Here is a 24825-nt window from a genome sequence, read left to right as displayed (position 1 = left end):
AATAAAATAAAAATGTTGCATGGTGGACAGAGATATGTGAACCACCCAGAGTGTTTCCCAAAGGGATGCATAAAAAGAGCCAAAGATTGGGGGGAGAATAATGCAAGAAGATTGCCCTTACCCTTTTTGAATACAATCTCTAATATGTCGGGAGTGTCTGGAGCAGCAGCAGGATCGACGGTCTTTGTATAGAGGCCAGGAGGTGCCTGGTTCTGTAGGAAAAGTTGGGGGGAAGGAAGTTCAGTACAAAATCACGGAATGAACGTGCAAAACCTAAGGCCAGGGAACCTAGAGGTGGTCAGGCAAAATATGAGTGCGGGGGGAGGGGGGCATTTTGAACATGCCCCCACAAAATTAAAATGTAGGAGGATCTTTTTCAATCCCAGAATGAGCTCTGAAAAACTGGCTTGGAAAGTCTCTAGAGCCGTCAGTGTGAATGGGGGAATTCTAACTGTATGTGGGAGATACCTTTTGGCTAGTACCTGTGATGTCACCAACACACACCCCCATCCCTGGAGAGCTTTAGAATAGGTTCCTTTTAAAATGTCGCTGGGGTTTTTTGAGTAGACATATAAATGAATAAATGCACATGTGCCATTAAAAAGAAAAGAAAAGAAAAAAGAAAAGATGAGCAGCTTGTCTGATGCACAAGAGGAGGGACCATTGTGTATGCAGCTTGCTGGAGTACACACTTTCAATGCAAATTGCTAAAGTCATGCTCACACCATGAGTGAAGAACCCACTGTGACTACTCTTAAAATGTTATGTGTTTCTTTCTTCGCTCTATTTTACTGACTGCCACAAATGCATCCATCATGTGCCCATCATAATCATCATATGGTTATCCTCTATAATAAAGTGCCTGGGTGTGCTCCCGTGTCCTCCGGTGTCTGCGCCTGTGTCTCCCTCGACCGTTCTGGACATGCGCGGAGTGCATGCCCGGAATGGCCGAGGGAGAAACGGCCGCAGGCACCAGGCGGACATGTTGGCCGGTTGGTTGGCCCGGCCGAGGGGAGGCCGGAGGCGGCCACGGGGAGGGCAGAGGCGGCAGCGGCGGATCCAGCCCAGCCGCGGGGAGAGGAGAGGCGGCGGCGGCGGCGGGTCTGGCCCGCCCGCCGAAAAGGACAGAGGCGGCGGCGGCGGGTCCGGCAGGTTGGCAGGCGGCACTCTTGGCGGCGGCGGCAGAACTCACCGCCCGCCCAGAAGGCCAAAGGCAGCGGCGGTGGGCGGCACCACCGTGCAGGCCCCCCCCCAAAAAAAACCACCGCGGAAGGCGGACGGTTCGGCCGGGAGGAGGCAGCGGGGGAGGGCGGAGAAGGCTAGTAGCACCCGTTATTTCAATGGGCTGAAAAATACTAGTAACCTATAAAGACCTAAACAGCTTAGGCCCTGGGTATTTAAGAGAACTTCTTCTTCACCATGTTTCCCACCACTCATCTGGAGAGAATCTTCATCTGGAGAGGTCCGTCTACAGTTGCCACCGGCTTGTTTGGTGGCTACTCAGGGAAAGGCCTTCTCTGTTGCTGCCCCGAGGCTTTGGAATGCGCTCCCTGTTGAAATAAGAGCTTCCCCATATCTGACAACTTTTAAAGAGTTAATCAAGACACATCTGTTCGCCCAGGCTTTTAATTAGATTTATATTTTTAATATTTTAAACTTGTTTTACGTTTTAAATTGTTTTAATGTTTAAATTTTGTTTTAATAGAGTTTTTATTGTGAACTGCCCAGAGACGTATGTTTTGGGCAGTGTAGAAATTTGATTGATGAATGAATGAATGAATGAATGAATAATCCTATGGTCCCAATTCTTATTCTAAGCAGAAGGGTACTTCTCAACACTGTGTTCATTCTAGTGTCCAAGAAACAAAACCCAGAATAAGTTATGCAGATTTTATTTATGCATTTATTTTTACATTTATATCCCGCTTTTCCTTCGAGGAGCTCAGAGTGGTGTACATGGTTATGTTTATCCTCACAACTACCCTGTGAGGTAGGTTAGGCTGCAAGATACATGATTGGCCCAGAGTCACCCAGTGAGTTTCATGGTTGAATGGCGATTTGAACTCAGGTCTTCCCGGTCCAACACTCTAACCACTATGCTATGCTGGCATCACAGATGAAGGGGTGTGGTTATGCAAATAAGAGCAGGTGTGTTTTCTCAATGGCTGGGGTCGCTAGAGGCAGAAAAGAAGTGTATCCCTGCTTTCTCACAATCGTGTCCCTGAGCTCACCCCTTTACTGCCTCCTGCAAAAGTAAATGCTTGCTGTTTTCCTAGATGGAAAAGCAAAGCCCAACAGGTCTGCCTGGCAGAAATTCAAGATTGAATAAGAATTTTTCCCCTATTGATTTGTAAATTAATTGTATTTATAAATAAAACTCAGAGGCAGACATACTATGTCAGGTTGTAATTTTATATTGGTGACTCTGTCTAAATATCCTGATTATTTTTTTTCAACCTTCAGTAGCTGCCCCACAATGCTTGTGGTGGTGGCGGGGGGTGGTGGTGGCCTTTCCAGGAGGCAAGGTGAAGTAGTTGTCTCAGGTGACATATGACGGGGGCGCTCACAGGGCAGCAAGAGACTACCCTTTTAAAAAAGGAAAAGAGACAGAGGAGGACCCTGCCTTATACTGAGTCAGGCCATTGGTCCATCTAGCTCAGCACTGTCTACACTGACTGGCAGCCAGCGTTCTAGGGATGTGCACGGAACCAGTCAGGCTGGTTTGGTTTGAATTCGAACCGAATTCGAACCAACCCGGTCCGGTTCGACCGCTGGACCGGTCAAACTGGTTCACGGATCGGTTTGGGGTTCTGCTCGTAAAGGGGAATCAGGAAAGGATTCCCCTTCATGAGCAAAGGGCAGGGGGTTTCCTTAAGCTTAAAAGAAAGAGATAGAAGGGTCAGGGGACCTTACCCCGAGCAAGTAGCAGCGGCAGTATAGATGGTGGCATGGATGGCAGCAGCTTACTGGATTCCCCTTTATGAGCAGAAACCAGGGTGTGTGTGTTGAACTCAGACCAGCACCCCCAGGCTGGTTCGAACTCAGACCACTTGAACCACCCCGGTTCAATCTGAACCAGGTTCAAACCAGAACCGCTTCGGACATCCCTACAGTGCTCCCCGTAACTGGGGTTCCCAGATATTGTTGACTACAACTCCCCCCAGCCAAAGGCAATTGCAACTGAGGATGATGGGAGTTGTAGTCAATAATATCTGGGAATCCCTGTTACAGGGAGCACTGCTGGAAGAGGCTCTCCAAGGTTACAGGCAGGGGTCCTGTAAATAACCTACCCCTTTCCCCATTTGCCAGGAAAGTACTAACGAAAAGGGGTGAGTTATCCGTGGAGAGAAAAATCTGGCCAATAGGTGGCACTGTGGACATTGTGCAAGGTCCCTCCTGTCTGTCTGAATACCCTGTGAGATCCCACTGAGACAGAAGACACAAGCTTTCGGGAGCATGTGGAGACTGAGGAAGCTCTCGCTTCCAACTTCTCTGCAAGTGCTTCATGTCATGCTTTTTTGTTTTTTGTCATCTGGAATGACCCTTTATGTCTGTGGAGAAGATGTACAGCAATGCAGCCTGAAGTTGGACAGCTGCATATCTGACCTGATCGAAACCTTCTTAAGAAGAGTCCTGCTGAATTAGACCAACATTTATTTAGTCTAGCCTTCTAGTTTCCACAACAGCCAACCATATACATGTATAGGGCATGAAGTCTTCTGTTGTTTGTCCACAGTATTTGGCATTCAGAGATATACTACCTACAACTGAACATGGAGGTTCTGTGTCATGTATTTTTTTTCTGTCTACCTACTGCTTAGTCACACACATACACACAAACACGTGTGTGTGTGTGTGTGTGTGTGTGTGTGAGAGAGAGAGAGAGAGAGAGAGAGAGAGAGAGAGAGAGAGAGATGGTTCAGAGTTACAAGCGAGTAGTTCCATGGGTAACGGAATCAGGCATGTTGCCACTTTTTCAATTACTGTAAGTTAAGTAAAGTGTGCCATCAAGTCGATTTTGACTCCTGGCGCTCAGAGCCCTGTGGTTTTCTTTTGGTAGAATACAGAAGGGGTTTACCATTGCCTTCTCCCGCGCAGTATGAGATGATGCCTTTGAGCACCTTCCTGTATTGCTGCTGCCTGATATAGTACCAGCGGGGATTCGAACCAGCAACCTTCTGCTTGTCAGTCAAGCATTCCCCCGCTGCTCCATTAGGTGGCCAAATTACTGTAGCCTTAAGCAAATTTTTGAGTTGAAATGATATACGGGATGTTCCCTTGCTAGTGGTTCTATAAGGCCATATTTTTACAAGCAGTGTGTCGGAAACATGCAAAATACATTGGTAACGGAACCAGCGTTTTCTGACATAATTTCTGATTCCGTTATCGATGTATTCGGGGGAGGGTAACAAAGATGGTGAAGGGTGTGGAAATCAAGTCTGATGAGGAATGATTGAAGGATGAGGGTACGTTTAGCCTGGTGACAAAAAGACTGGGAGCGGGAGGTAATATGACAGCCATCTTCAAATAACTACAGCGTTTTCACAGAGAAAGAGGAGCAGACTGGTTCTCTGTTGCTCCTGATGGCAGGACCAGAACCAATGGGTTTAAATTTCAGGGAAGCAGATTTAGACTAGATATTAAGAAGAAATCCCTCACTGCAAGAGCTGTTGGACAGTGGAACAGCCTGCCTCATGCGGTGGTGAGCTCTCCTTTGCTGGAGGTTTTCAAGGAGAGACTGATTCCGTTACCCATGGATGGCCATCTCTCAGGGATGCTATGGCAATTTCCTGAGCTGATCAGGGGGTTGGACTAGAAGACCTCCAGGATCCCATTCAACGCTGACATTCTATTGTTCTATCCGCACACATGCACACCTAGGTATACGCCAGTCCCAACTTTTTTTCTTTTTTTATATACAAACCCTCCGCTAAAAGCCCAGGACTGCACAGGCAGCAAAAACCCACACAGGAGAGTTTTGACGACCTCACAAAAGGCGAGTGGGAACAAAGGAACAGGGAAATCAGACAATTTTTTCCCCTCAACTTGATCTCATCTTTTTCTTTGACGCCCCCACAGCTGGAGACAGAATAGCTATGGAGGAGCAAGTCAGGCAGAGGGGGGAAAGTGCGACTTTGGCAGAGAGAGAAAGAGAGAGGCAGAGCTCATGTACTCCCAGCGACCAAGAGACAGAACTGCCGAGAAATGGGGTTTATTCTGCACTGACCGAAAAACTAATGACTAGCCATGACCCCAGTAGGTGCTCCTCCCGGCTGTGCTTTTCGATGGTGTCCCCGAGGTTAATACACCCAGGGGGAAAATAGAAGAACAAAGCAAAAACCCATTTCAAAACACATCAACCTTTATGTATATTTTCTTCCTCCTCGCCAGATTTCATAGCACAGAGGTGTCTTGTCTCTTAAAGCCGGGCTGGGGGGAAACAGTCCTGGTCTCATAATTAGTTTATGCCTCGGGGGCTTCTGATGAATTTCCACATTTGGAGGCATGCAATAAGTGGGGGGTGGAGCAGAAGCAACAATTTATTTTTTTTAAAAAAGGAATTCTCTGGGAATGTGGAAATAAATGGCGCTTTCTACATGCTAGCTTTGCAGTTTAGCAGGATCTTGCTTCAACGCACCATGCACATTACATACATGGACGTGGCGGAGGGCAAAATAGAAGCATCTTCCTAGGCCTGAAGTTTAGAGCCTCCAAAAATCAGTTGGATACAAGCGCTGCCATTTCGAGACACAAGGATGGAGTCTAGACACAGAGACGCCGCTGATGGCATTTTGGGATAATGTTAAGGGCTACCTGCTTCCCTCTGAGCCCAACATTACTTTCAAAGTCTACATAGTTTGGGGCCCACGTACATAAGGAAGTAACCTCTCTCCATATCAGCAGCCCCCAGTCAGTGGTGGCTCGAGACTGCTACCGGCAGTTCCAAGGGTAACAGAATCACCACTTTTCCCGTGACCGTAGCATAAACAAATTTTCAAGTTGATCTTAGATGTACTCACAGGCAAGAGAACATCTACAGTAAGGCCTTATTTTTGCAAATGAAATGTTATAGATAGAGTCTGGAACGTGCAAAATGCATCGGCAATGGAATCAGAAGCAATGTCCAAAATCCTGATTCCGTTACTGATGTGTTTTGCCCATTCCAGACACTATCTATAATATTTCAGGGTTTTGTACAAATATGGCTTTACAGTAGAAAATGTTTTCTTGCCAGTGGGTATATACATTATCAGCTTGAACATTTGTTTTTGGCTACAGTCACTGAAAAACAGGTAACGCCTGATTCCGTTACTCTTGGAATTACCCGTGTGCCTGAAGTATGATGCCAAATGCTTCCCCCCAGCACACACCCTCCTGCTGCTTTTTCTCTTTTAAAAAAGCAGGAGACAGGAAAGCATTTTGCTCTCTCACTGGTGCCCCAATAATCTGCTGCCTAGGATGACTGCCTCACCTTGCCTCATGGAAGGACCTCTCCTGGCCCGTCTGCAGCTGAATCAGCAGACTGGGCCCGTAGCCAGAAATGTGGGGGGTAAAAGAGCCAAAGGGGATAAGGAATCATTTCAGAGAACAGCCTGAACATAAATCTGTCCTAGAGCAAAGGTCCTAAGGAACCTGATAGGTTTACAATGATTGAATTGTATTCAGCATGAATAAAATACTACATAACGTTTTCGTTCCAGATGGTCTTTGAACACCAAGAACTCAGAAGTGAAGACTGTTCTTTATTCCCTCCCAGGTTTGTTGCCATCTCTGCTTCCTGATTTGCTTTTAATTTCTAGGGTGTACCGTGTTCTTGTCGGATTTATTTTACCATGGCAAACCACTGTGAGATTGGGCAAAGGGCTGATTTTTAAGTGATTTTTGGCTACAGTCACTGAAAAATAGGTAACGACTGATTCTGTTACTCTTGGAATTACCCGTGTAATTACCCGTGTCACGGGAAAGTGATTTTTGATCCAGACCAGGCAAACTGGTTTTGTGCACATACCCTATCTGGGTATTGCTGGCCGTGAAAAGTGGCAGGATGCTGGCAGATCCCTCTGCTCCTCACCTAACTAACCCGCCTGTTAGCCAATGTTAAGGGTGCACTCACACCTTTACCCCTCATCCTCACACTCTTAACCCAGGTACCGGGTATCGTGTGTCTCCTTGGACTGAATTCGGCTGGAGGAGACACAGAGACGGGCGCATAGAGCGCCTGTCTGATGGGGGAATCCCCAACGGAACGGGTGCAGTGCGTGTTGCATTGTGGGGTGCCTGGAGGCCGGAACAACAAGTTCAGGCCCCAGATCCCTCCGTCCTGCTCTGTGCAGCTTTGCAGGAGGTGTGTTCCGCAGGAGGCATGCCGAAGACAACCTTCTTGGTCATCTGGGGGGGGGGGGGGCTGGAGATAAGTTTAAAGCAGCCTCCCCCCACCCCGCGCCCTCCCCACCTGCCCAGGGCAATCATGAGAACCTCCCCTCCATCTTTGATTAAAGATCCTGGGTACCATCAAAAGGCCCAGAGTACCAGGTTGTGGGGCTACTATCTGGCCATTTTGAAGTCTCTCTTTCTCCCTATCCTTAAACTTGACGGTAACAAGATCCCTCACATTTCAATGGGACTTAGTCAAGATCCTGCCCAATGAAAACCCAAGCAGCCTTTGAATGACTTTAGGAGAGGGGAGCTGGCCTTGTAGTAGCAAGCATGACTTGTCCCTTTAGCTAAGCAGGGTCTGCCCTGGTTGCATATGAATGGGAGACTAGATTTGTGAACACTGGAAAATATTCCCCCTCAGGGGAGTGAGCTGCTCTGGGAAGAGCATCTAGGTTCCAAGTTCCTTCCCTGGCAGCATCGCCAAGATAGGGCTGAGAGAGACTCCTGCCTGCAGCCTTGGAGAAGCTGCTGCCAGTCTGGGTAGACAATACTGAGCTAGATGGAGCAATGGTCTGACTCAGTATATGGCAGCTTCCTATGTACTCTGAAAGGATCTCTCCTAATTAGTGAAAGGACAATCAAATTGAAAATAAGGTTCCATATAAATTACACACATTGGGGAAATCTCTCTCCCCAATTAAATGTCTACTGTGGGGGTCTGTCTGTGACTCCAGGAAGGAACCTGGGGGTCATGCTCAATGAATTCAACTCAGAAAGCAGTTGTGGTGAAAAAGGAAAACACCAGGTTGGGGATCATTATGAAAAGAACCGAGAAATGCAACTGCAAGTATTTTGCATTAATGTGCATTGATAGGATGCAGCCACTTATAAAACGCAGTACAGAGCTCTGCACACACCATCTCAAAACAGTTAAAGAAGAAATCGAACAGAGAGAAAATGAGAACAGTCACGAGGGGCTGGGACAAGGAAAGCCTGGAGACCAAACGGCTGCATTGATGCACGGAACGTGCAACAGGGAGCGAAAAGAACTGAATTCCCCCTTCCCCACAGTCACCATCCCTGTAGCTAATATTGATGGGGGATCTTCCAACCCTGCCAGATCAGAGCCTGTTGAATCCACTGGAGAAGCCTCCACTTAGTACAAAGGGCCCTGGCTGAAGTCCAACAGGAACATTTATCCCATCAAACAGACATCACCACCAGATGGGAGAGAGCCATGGAGAAGCCTAGAGGGCGACCATCCAGGGGGATGGATGGAGCTGTGGAGGGGGGAGCATTTAATTATTTAAACACCCTAGATTGAATTCTCTCACTGAGGCGAAGGGGTGCAACCCCGCGGCAATCAAGGAAGCGCAACAGAGTCTGTCCTCAGAACTGGAGAAGCGAATCCTCCCTTCTGTCCTTTTTAAGAAGGGCGTCCATAAACGGGTTGAAATGGCAAGGAAGCAGATTCAGGCTAGACATTAGAAGGAATTTCCTGACTGCAAGAGCTGTTAGACAGTGGAACCGCCTGCCTCGTGTAGTGGCGGGCTCTCCTTTGTGGGAAGTTTCCAAACAAAGGCTGGACAGCTGACTGTTAGGGATGCTGAAGCAGTTTCCTGCGCTGAGAAGAAGACCTCCCAGGTCCCTTCCAACTTGAAAAGTCGATGATTCTATGAGGTCATTCACACAATCAAACGCTGTATTCTACCCGGGTTTTGGAGCTGTGTGTGCTCCCAATTTTTGGCTGTGTGGAAGCAAGGTAGGCGAAAAAACCTGGGTAGAAGTGATTGTGTGGAAGCAAGGTAGGAGGAAAAACTGGGGAGCTCCTACCTTGCTTCTGGACAATCACTTCTACCCAGCTTTCCCTCTTACCTTGCTTCCACACAACCAAAAACTGAGAGTACACACAGACTTCTAGATATCACATTCCTCCCATTTAGTCCTTGAAAAACTAAGAAGACTGAAATGTCCCTTGTAGGCAAGGTGCTCTGATCTGTTGGAAGTGAAGGACTATGCGCTGTCTCTTGTCTCAATGACATAGGTGGACAGACTAGTGAGTCAGGGGGCTAGAGGGTCAAGACACTGGTCATCCCTTCTCTACTGCTCTAACACTATCCATTTAGAATGCAGATTGCTACTCTCAGGGACACTTCCGTCCTGCCTGCCTGCCTTGTCACTTCCTCTCTTCCTTCTCTTCCCTTCCTTCTACCTTGCAACATGCAAGCTCCTCTCCCCTGCACCATATGTGCAGAGATGCAGAATCCATTTGCATCCAGCTAGATAGATAGATTAGAGATCCTAACTCCTCACTTTCCCTTCCAGAATGGAGTTCTCTAATAAATACCACTTATACTGATATGAAACGATGAACTGGCTCCAAGTCACTTTACTCTCAGCATACACGCATGCCTAACTAAATTCCACTGTGTTGTGCCTCTGTGCACTCTGCTATAATGAAAAAGGGTTTCTCTTACCAGAGAGAATTCCCAACAAGATCTGCACTTTATCACTGAATACCAGTTGCTGGGAGAGGGGCATGCCCTCGGCAATTGCTTGTGGGCTTCCCAGAGGCATCTGGTAGACCACTGTGTGAAACAGGATGCTAGACTAGATGGGCCTTGGGCCTTGGGCCTGATCCAGCAGGGCTCTGTTTATGTGCTTATCGCTTGATCAAACAATTTCACAATGTCTTCCCACATACCCCAAGGAAGAAAACACTCTAACTGCATTCACATTACTTGGACGACTTCTCGACTCTGGATCAAGCAGCTTTAGGAGCTGCGGAGCAATTAGTTGCTCAATTAGTTGCTCAATCAGCAATTAGTTGCTCAGCCTAAGGAAGAATCAGAAGCTGACTAGCCCTTCTTGACACCTGACAGGATCAGATTGGCTCCATATATAACCTGATCTCCACTGGGCTGAAAGATGCAATACATGAGCCCGCAGTATGATACAGCTGCAACGGAGGTGAACATGATTTTAGACTGCATCCACCAAGGCAAAAGTAGTAATTGTCCCACTTCATTCCACACTAGTCAGATCTCATCTAGAGACCTCGTCTTGCATTTTAAGGAGGATGTAGACAAATTGGAATGAGTTCAGGGGGAGGCAACAAAGATCAGCGGTCTGGAAAACAAGCATGTTGAGGAAAGGTTGAAGGAACTGGATATATTTAGCCTGCAGGGTGCTTCCCAGATTACAGGCTACAACTGCTTTAAAATCCTTCGGCTTGGCAGGATCGAATTGACAACGTAATTAAAAGGTGTTGCGCAAAGCCACCAGCAGGGGGAGCAATCTTTTCTAGTTTGCGTGAAACTCCCTACAGTGGGAAAATGCAGCTTTCCCCCTTTTTTTCTACAACACTGTATGACTGTAATGCAGCAATAAAACCCGAAAGAAGGTATTGGAAATGTGAACGGCACCTTGCTGACAGCGCAAGGTCTGCAATGTCGATACACAGGCAATACGGAAGCACACTTAACAGAGTCACGTAGTGATGCTATTGTGCGGCCAATCTGTAAAAAGCCCAGAAAAGAAGAAGCAACCTTATGATATTAGGTCCTTTTCCTGGGTGTGTTTCACACAGCAGGCGTATTGCGAGGCTATTGCAAGTTGGAAGTTGCTCCCCAAAACTGATGCAAGAAGTGGATTTTTTTTTTACCCTGGACATCAGGGTAATGCACAATGAAAAACCTGAATTGTGTGTCTGATAGGTCCCTGATAGCTTGAAGGGACTTCGGGGTAGATCTGGCTGATATGTGAACACACCCCTCCATTCCGAAGGAGATGTGAGCTAAAAGCCCTGTGTGAAACGCACCCCCTCATTCCGGAGGAGATGTGAGTTAAAGGGCTTCAAAAGTCCCATGTGAAAAACTTCCTGGTGCATTACCTGGTGGGAGGTGGGTGGGATGGCCACACCCTGTGGTTATAAAGCATGGCCATCCCACCCCCACCCCCAGTAATGCACCAGGAAGTTTTTCACACAGGGCTTCCAGAATGAGGGGGTGCGTTCACATTTTGGCCAGATTTACCCCCAAGTCCCTGTGAATTATCGGGGAGCATTTCACACACAATTCGAGTTTTTCACTGTGCGTTAGAGTGTAGTCCGGTTTATATCCGGGGTAAAAAAATCCATTATTTGTGTTGGTTTTTTACGACAACTTCGAGTTCGCAGTAAAGCCTCCCTGTAAACTCGTGGTAAAGTCTGTTGTGTGTAAAAGTCCCTGGAAAATGAATGCCACATCATTATGTGTTTCCTACCCTGATGCATTCTGAGAAAGGTGGGGGATTTGAAATTCCACGACTGCAGTTGCTTTCTTCGCAGAAGCTGATTCTTCGCTTAAGGTACGTCCCATTCCCACCTTCTGATCCGAATTGATACCATACAAATATGGTGCAGTGTGCTATCGAATCGATTGCCGACATTGGAAGCATTTTTCTCCGTCACTGTTTCCAAAGGAAAATGCTTCGATGTCACTCGTATCGCTTTAAACCCGATTATCGGTTCGATGCAATGCACAGCCCTCATTACTTTCAGGAAAGAACAGAGGCAATGGGGTTTCCTCGGCATTTTTCACACAGGGCTTTTAGCTCGCATCTCCTCCAGAATGGAGAGTGTCGTTCTCATATCAACCAGATTTACCCCAAAGTCCCTGCGAGCTATTGGGGAGCACATCACAGAAGATGCGTGTTTTTTTAATTGCACATTAGAATGTAGCCCGGCTTATGTAATATATTTATTGTTAACCACCCCGAGATGAAAGTTTGAGACAGTGTACAAATTTGATGAATAAATTTTTATATATATATATATATATATATATATATATATATATATATATATAAATAATATCTGGGGTTAAAAAAACTCCACTTTTTGCACCAGTTTTTTTGGATAACTTTAAACTCACAGTAAAGGCTGCTGTGTGAAAAATGACCTGGTTTCAGTGGCAGGCACACAAATGGTATCTTCTAGTTCCAGCCTGTATGTACAGAAATGTAGCTATAGAAATGCATTCCTACAAGCACATCCGTATGGAAACCTAATGGGAAAAGGTCGCCCGACCTCCTCTAAAGCAGGCGAGATTAGATGTTCTTCCCCCATTTCATTTTCCCCTCCTAACTATACCTTTAACGCAAAATGCCCGCGCGCACACACACACACATCCTTTCCTGCTGGCTTCCGTTATTTTAACAACACATATACGTCTTCCAATACAACGTCCCAAATTACACGGACGGCGGAATTCCAATTTTACATCGGCTGCCCTTTCTGCAGCCTCGATCATACTTATTATTAAACCAGGCAACAACCTGCTTGAAATTATGAAAAACTTTGGCGCTCGAGGGGGTAGGGGTTGGGAGGGAGAGAGAGAGAAAGGGCGGGAAGTGGCGAGGAGAAGAAAGGGCGAGGAGAAAAAGGAGAGTGCGGGGTGGGGGGAGAGAGAGTATTTAAAACTCTTTAACCAAAGTCGGGACCAATTTCCCAAGTCGGCGGTGAAAGCGCCCATTAAATAAAAATAAGTAAATGGGAATACAAAAAAGTGGCATTTGGCATGCATTCTGTCATTGCGGTGTGTGTATTCTCTTTCCCCGAAAAGCCCGGTTCAAGTGACACCGAGGTTTGCTACGGTGTATCAATGCCTCCTATTTATCCCACGCCGCAGGAGGGCTGGTCCTGCCATGTCATCTTTAAAGGGAGGCTGGGGGCAAGGCGAAGCGGGAAGGGGGGAGCGGGGAGGGAGGCCGAGGCAGGGGGGGAAGGGGGAGAAACTGGGGCAAGAAGAGGAAAAATTGGAAGCAAATGGTCCATGAACTAAACCATGATGCAGAGCTATCGATGCCGCAAATGGTTTATTCATCCGGGCTGATATTGTTGTGCCTGGGCCTGAATGAACTCTTTTCAGGGTGCCAGATGAAGTTAAAGCAAGTAAATTTCTATCTTTCTCGGCATTAGATGCCTCATTGCTTCTCAATCGGGCCTCACAGAGGCAGAAAATAGCTCAACCATCTGTTTTAAAATCCCTCCGGCTGGCAGGTCTCGAGGGGTTTTCACCGGAGGGGGGGGGAGGGTGATGGCCGATGGGGGGGGGCGGACGGACGGAAGACTCAGAGCTGCTCTTCTTTTCCCAGCCCGTGTAGAGGATTACGATCCATCAAGCCTCCCATCCCCGAGAGACACATTCCAGAAAAGTAATCTTTGAGAGTGGGTCTCTCGGCCCCCTTCTTGGTCTAGGGGGATTTATATCCGTGGACCAAAAAGGAAATACTGGAAATGATATACTGAGGAGCGTTGTTGGGAGTGTAACAGGATCAGGCCTAAGTTAAGAGTCCGGTCTGGGGGCCCATGATCCACCAGAGGAAGTGAGGACACCGGTTCCACCCCTGGCAGCATCTCCAAGTGGGCCTGGGAAGGAAACCTGCCTGAAATGCTGGAGAGACGCTGCCAGTCAGTGCAGACCAGGGCTGCGCAATCTTGGCCCTCCAGGTATTGTTGGACTACAACTCCCATCACCCTCAGCCACAATGGGATGATGGGAGTTGTAGTTCAGCAACACCTGAAGACCACAGGTTGGGAACCCCTGGTCCACACTGGTATTGAGCGGCTCTCCAGGGTTTCAGGCAGGAGTTCTTTCCCAGGCCCACCTGGAGATGCTGCCAGGGATTGAACCTGGAACCTTCTGCATGCAGAGCAGATGCTCTGCCACTGAGCTACGGCTCCATCCCCAGAGGGGAACACCTTACAGCAGATACTGCTCACACGTAAACACCCATCCAGATCAGCTAAGCGGCTAACATGGGTCTCCCATCCAGACACTGACCACACCAAGACCTGCTTAGCTTCAGCAAGGTGGCTTTCGCATGTGCCCTTTTAGACCATACTCTGGGCCTCAGAGCAAAAGCAAAAGATCCCAGGTTCAGCCCCGTGTATTACACGCGAGGGCGGCCTTTTCATGGGGCGAGGTGAGGCGGTGGATTCAGGCAGCAGATGTTGGGGGCACCCCAAAAGATGCCTTATGGCCTCCTGATTAAAGGGGGGAAGAAGGGGAGGAGGGTGCCCACAAGGGGGGCAGCACTGGACAGCTTGCCTTAGGTGCACAGAGGCCTGGGCTGACACTGTCTGCAGCTGTCCACCAGCCCCTTCTATGCTCAAAATCCCCTCACGCCTTGGAGGGTCTCCCAAGCAGATTCCAGCCTGCTCCCTAGGTTTCAGCAGGAGTTCCTTCCCTTAGCACTGCCACCTGCTTGGAAGGAGGCAAGCCCAGACTCACCAAGAGGTGCAACAGGCTATCTTTTGGGGGACACAAAGGGAGGGGAGCTGGTCTGGTGGTAGCAAGCATGACTTCTCCCCTTAGCTAAGCAGGGTCTGCCCTGGTTGCATCTGAATGGGAGACTAGAAGTGTGAGCACTGGAAGAGGTTCCCCTCAGGGGATGAAGCCCCTCTGAGAAGAGCACCTGCATGCTTGCAGTTGGAAGTCCCGTAATATTTTTACATCTTCATTTTCGTCAACTTTTTCAATTTTATGGTCCCACCAATGTTTGGCTACAGGTAGCTTGTATTTTTTGCAGATTTTCTTTATTGAGCAGGGGGAGAGTAACTGGCCCTATCCACCCCCAGCACATCATCATCATCATCATCATCATTAATTCAATCTCTATACCGCCCTTCCAAAAATGGCTGAGGATGGTTCACACAGAGAAATAATAAATAAATAAATAAGATGGATACCTGTCCCCAAAGGGCTCACAATCTAAAAGAAAGAAAAGAAAGAAAAGAAAGAAAAGAAAGAAAAGAAGAAACCAGCAACAGTCATTGGAGGGATGCTGTGCTGGGGGTGGAGAGGGCCAGTTACTCTCCCCCTGCTAAATAAAGAGGATCACCACATTAAAAGGTGCCTTTTTGTCAAGTTAGCATCCCTCCAGGGACTGTTGCTGGTGTCTATTTTTTGTTTATTCTTAGATTGTGAGCCCTTTGGGGACAGGGAGCCATCTTATTTGCTTGTTATTCCTCTGTGTAAACCACCCTGAGCCATTTTTGGAAGGGCGGTCTAGAATTCAAATAAATAATAATAATAAATAATAAATAAGAAGAATTCTCATCGTCTGGTTTTAACTTTGCGGGAACCGCCTTGAGATGGTTTTTAAGGAAAGGTGGTAGAGAAATCGAGCAACCAACCAGTCAATAAAAAATAAATAAACTCAGACAGAGAGGCAACAGGCAACCTCCTCAGGGAAGTCTGCCATTTGGGCTCCCAGGAGCCTTTAATATGATTTCTTGCAACACTTTCGCAGTTGTAGCATGAACTTTGGGCATTGCAGGCCTATTAAGGATCGTCCAGGCGCCAGGAACCTTTTCTGCCTCCGCTCTCCCTCACTCCTCGTTCCCCGTTCCTCCCCCCGCCAACCTCAGTGACTGATTGTCTAATTAGTGTTGATGGATAGTTTAAGTAGCTCCCCTGAGCGTGGCAAGTCCAATGGAGCATGAAGTGGAAACAACGGGACCAGCAGGCAACACAACTATCCAGCCCCATTAAGACACAGTGAGAGCCGGACCCGGCTTCACCAGAGTGACACACGGCGCTCCGGAGCAAGAGAAGCCACAGGGGCCGGCGAAGAAGGCCCACTCGGCTTGTCGCACCTCTAGAAGGCGGCCAGTGGGGGGAGCAGAGCATCCAACTCTAAAGTGGCCAGAGATTCTGGATGGGAAAACATTTCTGGCCGAGGCAGAAGCATGGCCAAGCCCAAGGCCTGGCGGGAGCCTGGGCTGGGCCACATCTGGGATCTAGGAACATAGGAAGCGGCCATATACTGAGTCAGACCCTTGGTCTATCTAGCTCAGTATTGTCTTCACAGACTGGCAGCGGCTTCTCCGAGGTTGCAGGCAGGAATCTCTCTCAGCCCTATCTTGGAGATGCTGCCAGGGAGGGAACTCGGAACCTTCTGCTCTTCCTAGAGTGGCTTCATCCCCTAAGGGGAAGATCTTCCAGTGCTCACACATGTAGTCTCCCATTCAAATGCAAACTAGGGTGGACCCTGCTTAGCAAAGTGGACTATTCATGCTTCCTACCACATGACCAGCTCTCCTTCCTCTGATTTTGACTGAGAATTAATGCCCTCAAGGCAGGAGTGTCTCCCTGGAGCTAGGGTGTGTGTGTGTGTGTGTGTACATGTGCACCTCACATCTAGATCTGCAGAAGAATCCAGGACAGCCGTCAATTCATAAACAGGTCAGCAATGAGGATGGGTGTGCCCAGTGTGGTCTGGCATGAATCTATCAATTCCCTTGATAAACTAGCTGAATAAAATGATATTGCAGTGACTGAGGTCTAGGCAACAAATGAAGGAGGTCACTGCAGTGCATTAAATCTTATATCTATTTCTTGAAATGGCCAAACATGTTGTTGTTATTATTATTTTAATCCATGGAGGATGGGAGTGCCTGTGGGTGAGTGGGAGATACCAGCAGGGCAACCTGCAAATACATTGGTGTTCAAAAAATCTGAAGGGGGGGGGAACACCTAAGGGGGCCAAAAACACCCCAAGCCGCCCCTGTGTTCATCAATTGGACAGAATGTTCATGGGCTCAGTACAGTTAACAGGCAAGCCGTGTACTTATGTTACACTGAAGCTCCTCCCACAAGTGAGTGTGTACCTCCTAGATAAAAATAGATAGTGAGGCTGTTCTCATGACCTACCGGGCAAGTGGGTAAGTGCATTCCCCTGGCTTAGAAACATTTTAGAACATAAATTACCTTCTACAATCACCTCATATATTTGTACAACATTAACAGTCACCCATGCAGCGTTAAAAGTCACCCCCTTTTTCATGGGGCCCGGGGACATTAGTCACCCCCAACCCAATCCTTTGCAATGATAGCTATGCCGTTGCCACCGGGCAATCAGTTAGGCCATGAGAGCAGTCGTGTCAAACACAAGACCCGTTTTCTGTTTTGAAGCTTGCTTACCTTGGGGTTCTCCAAAATCCCAGCCTCGTAGCTTTGGAGGACGGAGTTCATGAAAGTGATGTATAAACAGAACAACAGAAGGTTTCATTAGCAATCCGCATAAAATCAAACTTCTTCATTTTTAGGCCTCTGCCACAAAGCCTTGCCCCTCTCTATCCTTGCCACCTTTCTCTATCTCATGTTCAGCATTCTTAGGGTGGACCCAGATATAGATATCAGGCAGCTGCGTGTGCCACTTGGGGGACAGTTGCACAACTTTCCTTAGAAAAACTTAGCTTAGGACTAACCAGTTCTTCCTGTTTCCAGCAGAAGCTGCTGACGTAGGGTGTCTATACAAGTTCAAACTTGGAACCTACCAAAAAAAAACCCTACCTGAGCCAACCGTGAGATGCTGCTGCTCAAAGGGCGAACACAATCTTAGACTGCATTAACAGAACCAATGTTCAGACTCAGAGAAGGAATGATCCCCCCAGTATTCTCCACTGGTCCGACCTCACTTGGTACCCTGTGTCCAGATATGGGCCCCACATTTTAAGAAAGACATTGATAGACTGAGACCGGTTCGGAGGAGGGCAACAAAGATGGTTGGTGGGGCGGGTGTGTGTGTATGTAAACCAAATCCTATGAGGAAAGGTTGAGGGAGCTGGGTATGCTTAGCCTGGGGGACACTAAAGGGATATATGATAGCTATTTTCAATTATCTGACGGGCTCCTGGGGGCAGCAGAGGAATCAGGCACTTTTAGTCATGAGAGTTACACGAAACCTCCATGGTCAGAGGCAGTCTACCCAATGCTGCTTTCAAACAAAAAGGGAGGGCTCTTGCCTTCACACCCCACTTGTAAGCTTCCCAGAGACATCTGCTTGGCCACTGCTGAAAACAGGATGCTGGCCCTCATATTTATTTATTTATTTATTTATTTATTTATTTATTTATTTATTTATTTATTTATTTATTTGAAATGTTTATGCCCCACCCCTCCAGTGCAATGCTGCTCGGGGCAGCTTACAACAATAAGATAGACACAGATACAAGTAATAAAATTAAATTTTTTTTAAAGTCAGATTAAAAACATTAGGTTCAAATTAAAACTGACAATTATAACAAGCTAAAGAAGCTAAAGAAGCTACCAGATATCACAAAATAATAATGGAGCATTAAAAAGCCTCCTTAAAAAGGTGTGTTTTAAGATGTTTTTTAAAAACACTGAGGGAGTGAGCATGGCAAAGCTCTTCAGGAGGTCATTCCAAAGCTGAGGGGCCACAACTGAAAAGGCCCCGTCTCTAGTCCCCGCCAACCGGATCTCTGTTAGTGGCGGGGTCATGAGCAGGACCTGAGATGATGATCGGAGGGCCCTGGCAGATTCATATGGGCGAATGTGGTCCGACATGATTGGCCTGATTGAGTGAAAATCGGCCATTCACACAAGCAAAAATTGTGTTCTACCCAAGTTTGGGAGCTGTGCATGCTCTCAATTTTCAATTGTATGGAAGCAAGGTAGGAGGAAAACTTGGGTAGGAGTGATCACGTGGAAGCAAGGTAGGAGGAACCTCCTCCGTTGCTTCCACACGATCACTTCTACCCAGGTTTCCCTCCTACCTTGCTTCCACACAATGGAAAATTGGCAGCACACATAGTTCCCAAACCTGGGTAGAACGCAGTTTTTGATTGTGTGAACAACCTCAAATTCTGAGGTCCCCACCTGATATGCATGAGGTTTTCATCCATGCTCCAGGGATTGGTGGGTGTCACTGGGATGGGGATGCCATGGCTCTGAAGAAAAAGAAAAAGAAAATGTGAGAAATGCCACAATGCAGGGTCAGAACCAAGAGCAAAGCTTTGGGCCAGCAGGAGTCAAACACGGCCTTGCTCCATGTCCCTGGTGGGGGGGCTAGCCCCCTTTCGAGGCTGACCTTTGCAAGCTTCAAAAGTGGGGCAGGGGGCAGGGAGGAGGAAAAGTTGCCGGTAGCCTCTACTTCTCCCCTTGGGCTCAGGAAGCTGCCATATACTGAGTCAGACCCTTGGTCTATCTATTTATGTGATATAATAATGCCAATGTTCCTGTTCCATGAAATGGACAGATTGGCTGGCCTGCAGCTCTCAGATGGTACAGGGTTGTGTGAGAGCGAAGAAATGTGCCACGGAATCTCCTGCCCCCTCCCTGCTCTGAGGAGGAGCAGCATCCTACAATCACAGAACTGTTGAGTTGCAGACCATCTCTTCCCTCTCAAGACAAGGAATCTACAGCCATCCCAGAGCATGCCCTGGTCAGCCTCTGTTCGAAGATCTTGCGCTATTATCCCCAGGGACTTCTACACACAGCAGGCTTTACCGTGATTTTCCTGGGAGGCTTTACTGGGAACTCCAAATTGTCCCCCAAAACCGACACAAATAATGGGATTTTTTTACACCGGATATAAATCAGGCTACACTCTAACATGCCGTGAAAAACCCAAATCGTGTGTGAAGTGCTCCGCAATAATTCTCAGGGACTTCGGGGTAAATTTGGCTGATATGAGAATGCACCCCCTCCATTCCAGAGGAGAGGCGAGTAAAAGGACTTCAAAAGCCCTGAGTGAAAAACTTCCAGGCAGGTAAACGTGCCCCTGTCAGGTAATTAGTTTCATTGTCAAATGGCTCTTAAAGTAAAGTTGTGCCGTCGAGTCGGTGTCGATTCCTGGTGACCACAGAGCCCTGTGGTTGTCTTTGGTAGAATACAGGAGGGGTTGACCAGTGCCTCCTCCCACACAGTATGATATGATGCCTTTCAGAATCTTTCTATGTCGATGCTGCCTGATATAGGTGTTTCCCATAGTCTGGGAAACATACCAGCGGGGATTCAAACCAGCAACCTCTGGCTTGATGATCAAGTCATTTCCCCACTGCGCCATTAGGTGGCTGGTCAAACGGCTCTTACTGTTAAGATATTTCTCCCAGAGTTCAACTGAAATCTAATCTCCTGTTACTGGCATCCATTCGATCTAGTCCTGCTCACTGGGGCAGCAGAGAGCCACCTTTTCTCAAACTCTGCTGGTTATTGCATTCCATCAGCTGGAGAGAGATTCTCAGTTAGCAAGATGACTTCGCCTGTCTTTGGCTCCTGTTGATGAAACGCAAAATCACAAACCATTTTCTTAGGCTTTCAGCATATTTGGTTTTGTTGATGCGTTTAACGTCTAATTTCCGGGGAGTGATGCTTTATGATTTTCATAGTGTTGCTTTTTATACTGATGATTTTAACGTTCATACGGATTTAAATTTTTAGGGAAGATTGCTGGTCTTGTGGTAGCAAGTTTCAATTGTCCCCTTTGCTAAGCAGGGTCTGCTGTGGTTTGCATTTGTATGGGTGACGACATGTGTGAGCACTGTACAATATTCCCCTTGTGGGACGGGGAAGAGTATCTGTTACTTGCACATAGAAGGTCCCAATTTCACTCCCGGTCATCTCCAGGGCATTTTCCAGATTATAAGCTTTTTGCCAGTAGAAGCATTGAAAGGTGCAACAGAATGGTGCAATGATTTCAAACAGTGAGTAAAGGGTTGTTCAACACTTCGTGGCAGGCTGGTGGCTGTTCATATTGCTGTCCATTGCAACGTGGAACCCAGGAAGGGGGTGTCCATATTCTCCTTGAACCGTGTTATCTGCCCCCTCCTCATGCCCCATTTTAGGCCAATGGGGTCATGGATGAGGCAGGGGGATGATGTGACATCTTAAAAAAAATATTTCTCGCACAAAGCCATCAGGGAAAGCGCCATTCAAAAACAAAAATTTACCTCAATATAGCAACTTTGTACAAGAAATCCAGCAAAACAAACAAACAGAAAATGGCGGAGAGGGCCATTTTTATTTTATTCCTTTGTTCATATTCTATTCATTTTTAAAATTTATATCCCGCTTTTCCTCCAAGGAGCCCAAATTGGTGTACATGGTTATGTTTGTCCTCACAACAACCCTGTGAGGTAGGTTAGTCTGAGAGGTACGTGACTGGCCAAGAGTCACCCAGTATGTTTCATGGCTGAAGGGGGATTTTAACTCATCAGGGGAGTTGGGGATCGGGTGGATTTTGAACAAGAGGGTCGTGGCGGGCTGACTCCCTTGCTTTGCCCCAGAAAAGTGGCAAGCAAAACAAGCCCCGGCAGAGACTCTCGGCTCATAAGGCTTCGCCCACCCACTGTTCCCACTTCACACAGTGTAAAAATAGGAAAACATTAGGGGAGGAAAGATAAAAGAAAAAGAGAGAAATAAAACCAAAGCAGGAAGTGGTGAATTGGACAGATCGCCAGCCTCCAACCATGAACCGTCCACACTTATACCAGGGCAACATCATTGCAACCCTCCTACAGTGGAAAAATACTGCTACTTTCATGCAATGCAGATGCAACGTTGTAGAGCTGAAGCGCAGCGATAAAATCCGAATTAGGGCATCAGAAACATGGACTGCACCTGGCTGGAAGTGATGCCGGATTGCGGGCTGTAAAAACATATCCAGAAGCAGAGGATATGTTGCAAAACTGTTGCAGCACGTAACGCGGAAAGCGCCCAGGCACGGCTGGGAGAAACTCCTGCCTGCAACCTTGGAGAAGCCGCTGCCAGTCAGTGTCGACAATACCGAGCTAGATGGACCAAGGGTCTGACTCGATCTAAGGCAGCTTCCTATGTTCCAAATGTGGTGGTGTAAGCTACCTTGGAAATCAGGAGTTGAAAGGTAAAGCCGAAGTATTTTATAAATAAATGGCACTTTAAAAGAAAAAGAAAAAGAGAGCCTTACAATGAACATGCTGGGAATCCAATCTTTTCTTGTCAAAAAACAAATGGACAAACATCTTCCATCATCCCTGCTTGACTTCTGTAGGCTCTCACACTCTTTACACCACTATGTATCCACTTACTCACTCCCATTCTCCCTCCCTCCCTCCTCTCTCTCTCCCTTTCTCATTCTCCCTTCGTCTTTCATTCTCCTTATCTCGTTCTCTCTCCCTCGTTCTCCCTCCCTCCTTCATTCTCTACCTCCTTCCCTCCCTCCCCTGCCTCTCTTTCTCTCTCACGCATTTTCCCACTCTCCTTCCCTCCTTCATTCTCTCTCCTCTTTCTCCCACCCTCATTCTCCCCTCCCTCTCCTGTTCTCCCTCCCTCCCTCATTCTCTCCCTCTTTCCCTCGTTCTCTCACTCTCCTTCATTCTCTCCCTCCTTCCCTCCCCTCCCTCCCCTGCCTCTCTCTCTCCTTCGTTCTCCCACTCTCCTTCCCTCCCTCATTCTCTCTCCTCTCTCTCCCTCGTTCTCCCCTCCCTCTCCTGTTCTCTCTCCCTCCCTCATTCTCTCTCTCTCCTTCGTTCTCTCCCCTCCCCTCCCTCCCCTGCCTCTCTCTCTCTTTCTCTCTCCCTCATTCTCCCCTCCCTCTCTTGTTCTCTCTCTTTCCCTTGTTTTCTCTCCCTCTCCCTCTCCCTCCCTCCTTCTTTCTCTCCCTCCTTCCCTCCCTCCTCTGCTCCCCACCCTCTCTCACACACACACAGACAGTCATAAACCCCAGCTCCATGACAGGGTCACCACTCTCCCAATTAGCCGGCGACATTTCAGTGGGTGAAATGGTCTGTGAAAACTGGGTGACTCAACGTCGGGCACAGAATTAGCGGGAAATGTACCAATGACACGGTTCTCAGTCTGACAAACAAGCGGCAGTGGGGTGTGGCTCGAGGGGATGCCACAGAAAGCCTGAAACCGGGCCTGAATTTTCCACCTTGTTGCATCTACAGATCTGAGAACATTTCCCCCAAGGAGCCACTCTTTGGCAACATTTCGGGTTCCTAGAACAGCAGTTAGAAGAATGGAGCCGCAGAATTTAGAGTTGCAAGGCACGTTTGCATGTGTTTCCCACAGTCGCTCAAGGACTGAGACTAGAACTAGTGGTAGAGAAGGCGAAAAATTGCTGCAGAAACCAAAAGAGCAAAGGTCCATTCACATGTTATGTTCAACACTCGTACAACGAGTGTACAGTGTACACAGGTACAGATCTGTACCCAGGTCCAGTCATTCACATGTTGCACTGAATGCAGGTACAGAAGTACACTTCTGATCTGTACCCAGCATTTGAAGGGCCTGTATCCAAGGTCCACTGGATACAGCTGGTCTTACATAGGAACACAGGAGGCTGCCATATACTGAGTCAGACCCTTGGTCCATCTAGCTCAGTATTGCCTACCCAGACTGGCAGCGGCTTCTCCAAGGCTGCAGGCAGGAATCTCTCTCAGCCCGATCTTGGAGATGCTGCCAGGGAGGGAACTTTGAACCTTCTGCTCTTCCCAGAGTGGCTCCATCCCCTAAGGGGAATCTCTTCCAGTGCTCACACTTCTAGTCTCTCATTCCTATGCAATCAGGACGGACCCTGCTTAGCTAAGGGGACAAGTCATGCTTGCTACCACCAGACCAGCTCTCCTCTCCTAGCCAGCATGAATTGTCCCCTTTGCTAAGCAGGGTCCACCCAGGCTTGCATTTGAATGGGAGACAACATATACGAGGACTGTAAGATATTCCCCTTAGGGGATGGGGCCGCTCTGGGAAGACCACCTGCCTGTTTGCATGCAAAAGGTTGCAACTTAGTTCCCTCTCTGGCACCTCCAAGACAGGGCTGGGAGAGAGACTCCTGCCTGCAGCCTTGGAGAAGCCGCTGCCAGTCTGGGTAGACAATACTGAGCTAGATGGACCATGGGTCTGACTCAGCATATGGCAGCTTCCTATGCTGCTATGTTCAAGACCGCTTTGGGGAGAGCACAGAGCGGCCGGGGATGTTAGGAGTTCTTGCATTACGCGGCTTGAGATGTCAGCTGGGTTTTTTTTCCTGTGGCCGCCCCCTTTCACATCTCGCTCCTCCAACCCTAAGCAAAGAGCCAGATTCATGACACACCATGCCAGCTCGTCTGCAGTCATGACGGAAGGCAAGAGCCTCACCTCCCATTGTGCCTCTGAAAGCGAAAGCACCAGGAGCACAAAAATATAACCCATAGGGGGCCTGGAGGGGGGGGTCTGGCCTCCCCAGGGGTATTCCAGGGCCCACCCCACTGCCCTCCCCCCCCGCCCCGTCAGACTTGTAGCCATCATTTTTTAAAATAACTAAGCCTGTCATCTTTTAACTTAGTTGTAAGGCAAAATGGGATAGCAGGATTCTACTCAACGGCTGCGCAGGAGCGGAACTTGCTCTAATGTGCAGGCCAATGAACAGAAAGGCACTTTCAAACATTCATTCTGGAAATGATCGAATGCGTTAACTTGTTTTAATTTTAGCACACTGGATAAAAATGCAGAATGGAGTTCCAAAACAGCCCAGACAACAAAAATGTTTTGTATCTGAAACAGGGACGTCTGGTTTGGGCTACAAAATTTTCTGTTTTGAGCATTGGGTGTTTTGTTTTGGCTACAAAACAGCTGAAATGGCCTGTTTTGTGCACAAAACGTTTTGTATCCGAAACGAAACGCACATCCCTAGTAT

The 24825-nt window shown here is 47.8% G+C and overlaps 1 protein-coding gene across 2 annotated transcripts in view; it reads right to left on the bottom strand.

Moving 5' to 3' along the window:
* The window catches only part of ASS1 (argininosuccinate synthase 1), a 97381-nt gene that overhangs the window by 38611 nt on the left and 33945 nt on the right, over nucleotides 1–24825 (bottom strand). Inside the window, exons 7-9 of one of the 2 annotated variants that reach the window (XM_053282283.1) lie at nucleotides 19047–19117; nucleotides 17346–17376; nucleotides 122–212 (exon numbers count right to left, since the gene is read on the bottom strand). In XM_053282283.1, coding sequence (XP_053138258.1) covers nucleotides 122–212; nucleotides 17346–17376; nucleotides 19047–19117 — 193 coding nt within the window. The remainder of the gene's footprint in view (nucleotides 1–121; nucleotides 213–17345; nucleotides 17377–19046; nucleotides 19118–24825) is intronic. The other variant, XM_053282284.1, reaches the window with a different exon arrangement.

The sequence above is a fragment of the Hemicordylus capensis genome, chromosome 17, assembly GCF_027244095.1.
Source record: "Hemicordylus capensis ecotype Gifberg chromosome 17, rHemCap1.1.pri, whole genome shotgun sequence".
Taxonomy (NCBI): Eukaryota; Metazoa; Chordata; class Lepidosauria; order Squamata; family Cordylidae; genus Hemicordylus; species Hemicordylus capensis.
Note: the sequence above shows the minus strand (reverse complement) of the source record. Positions and strands in the feature narration are given on the sequence as shown.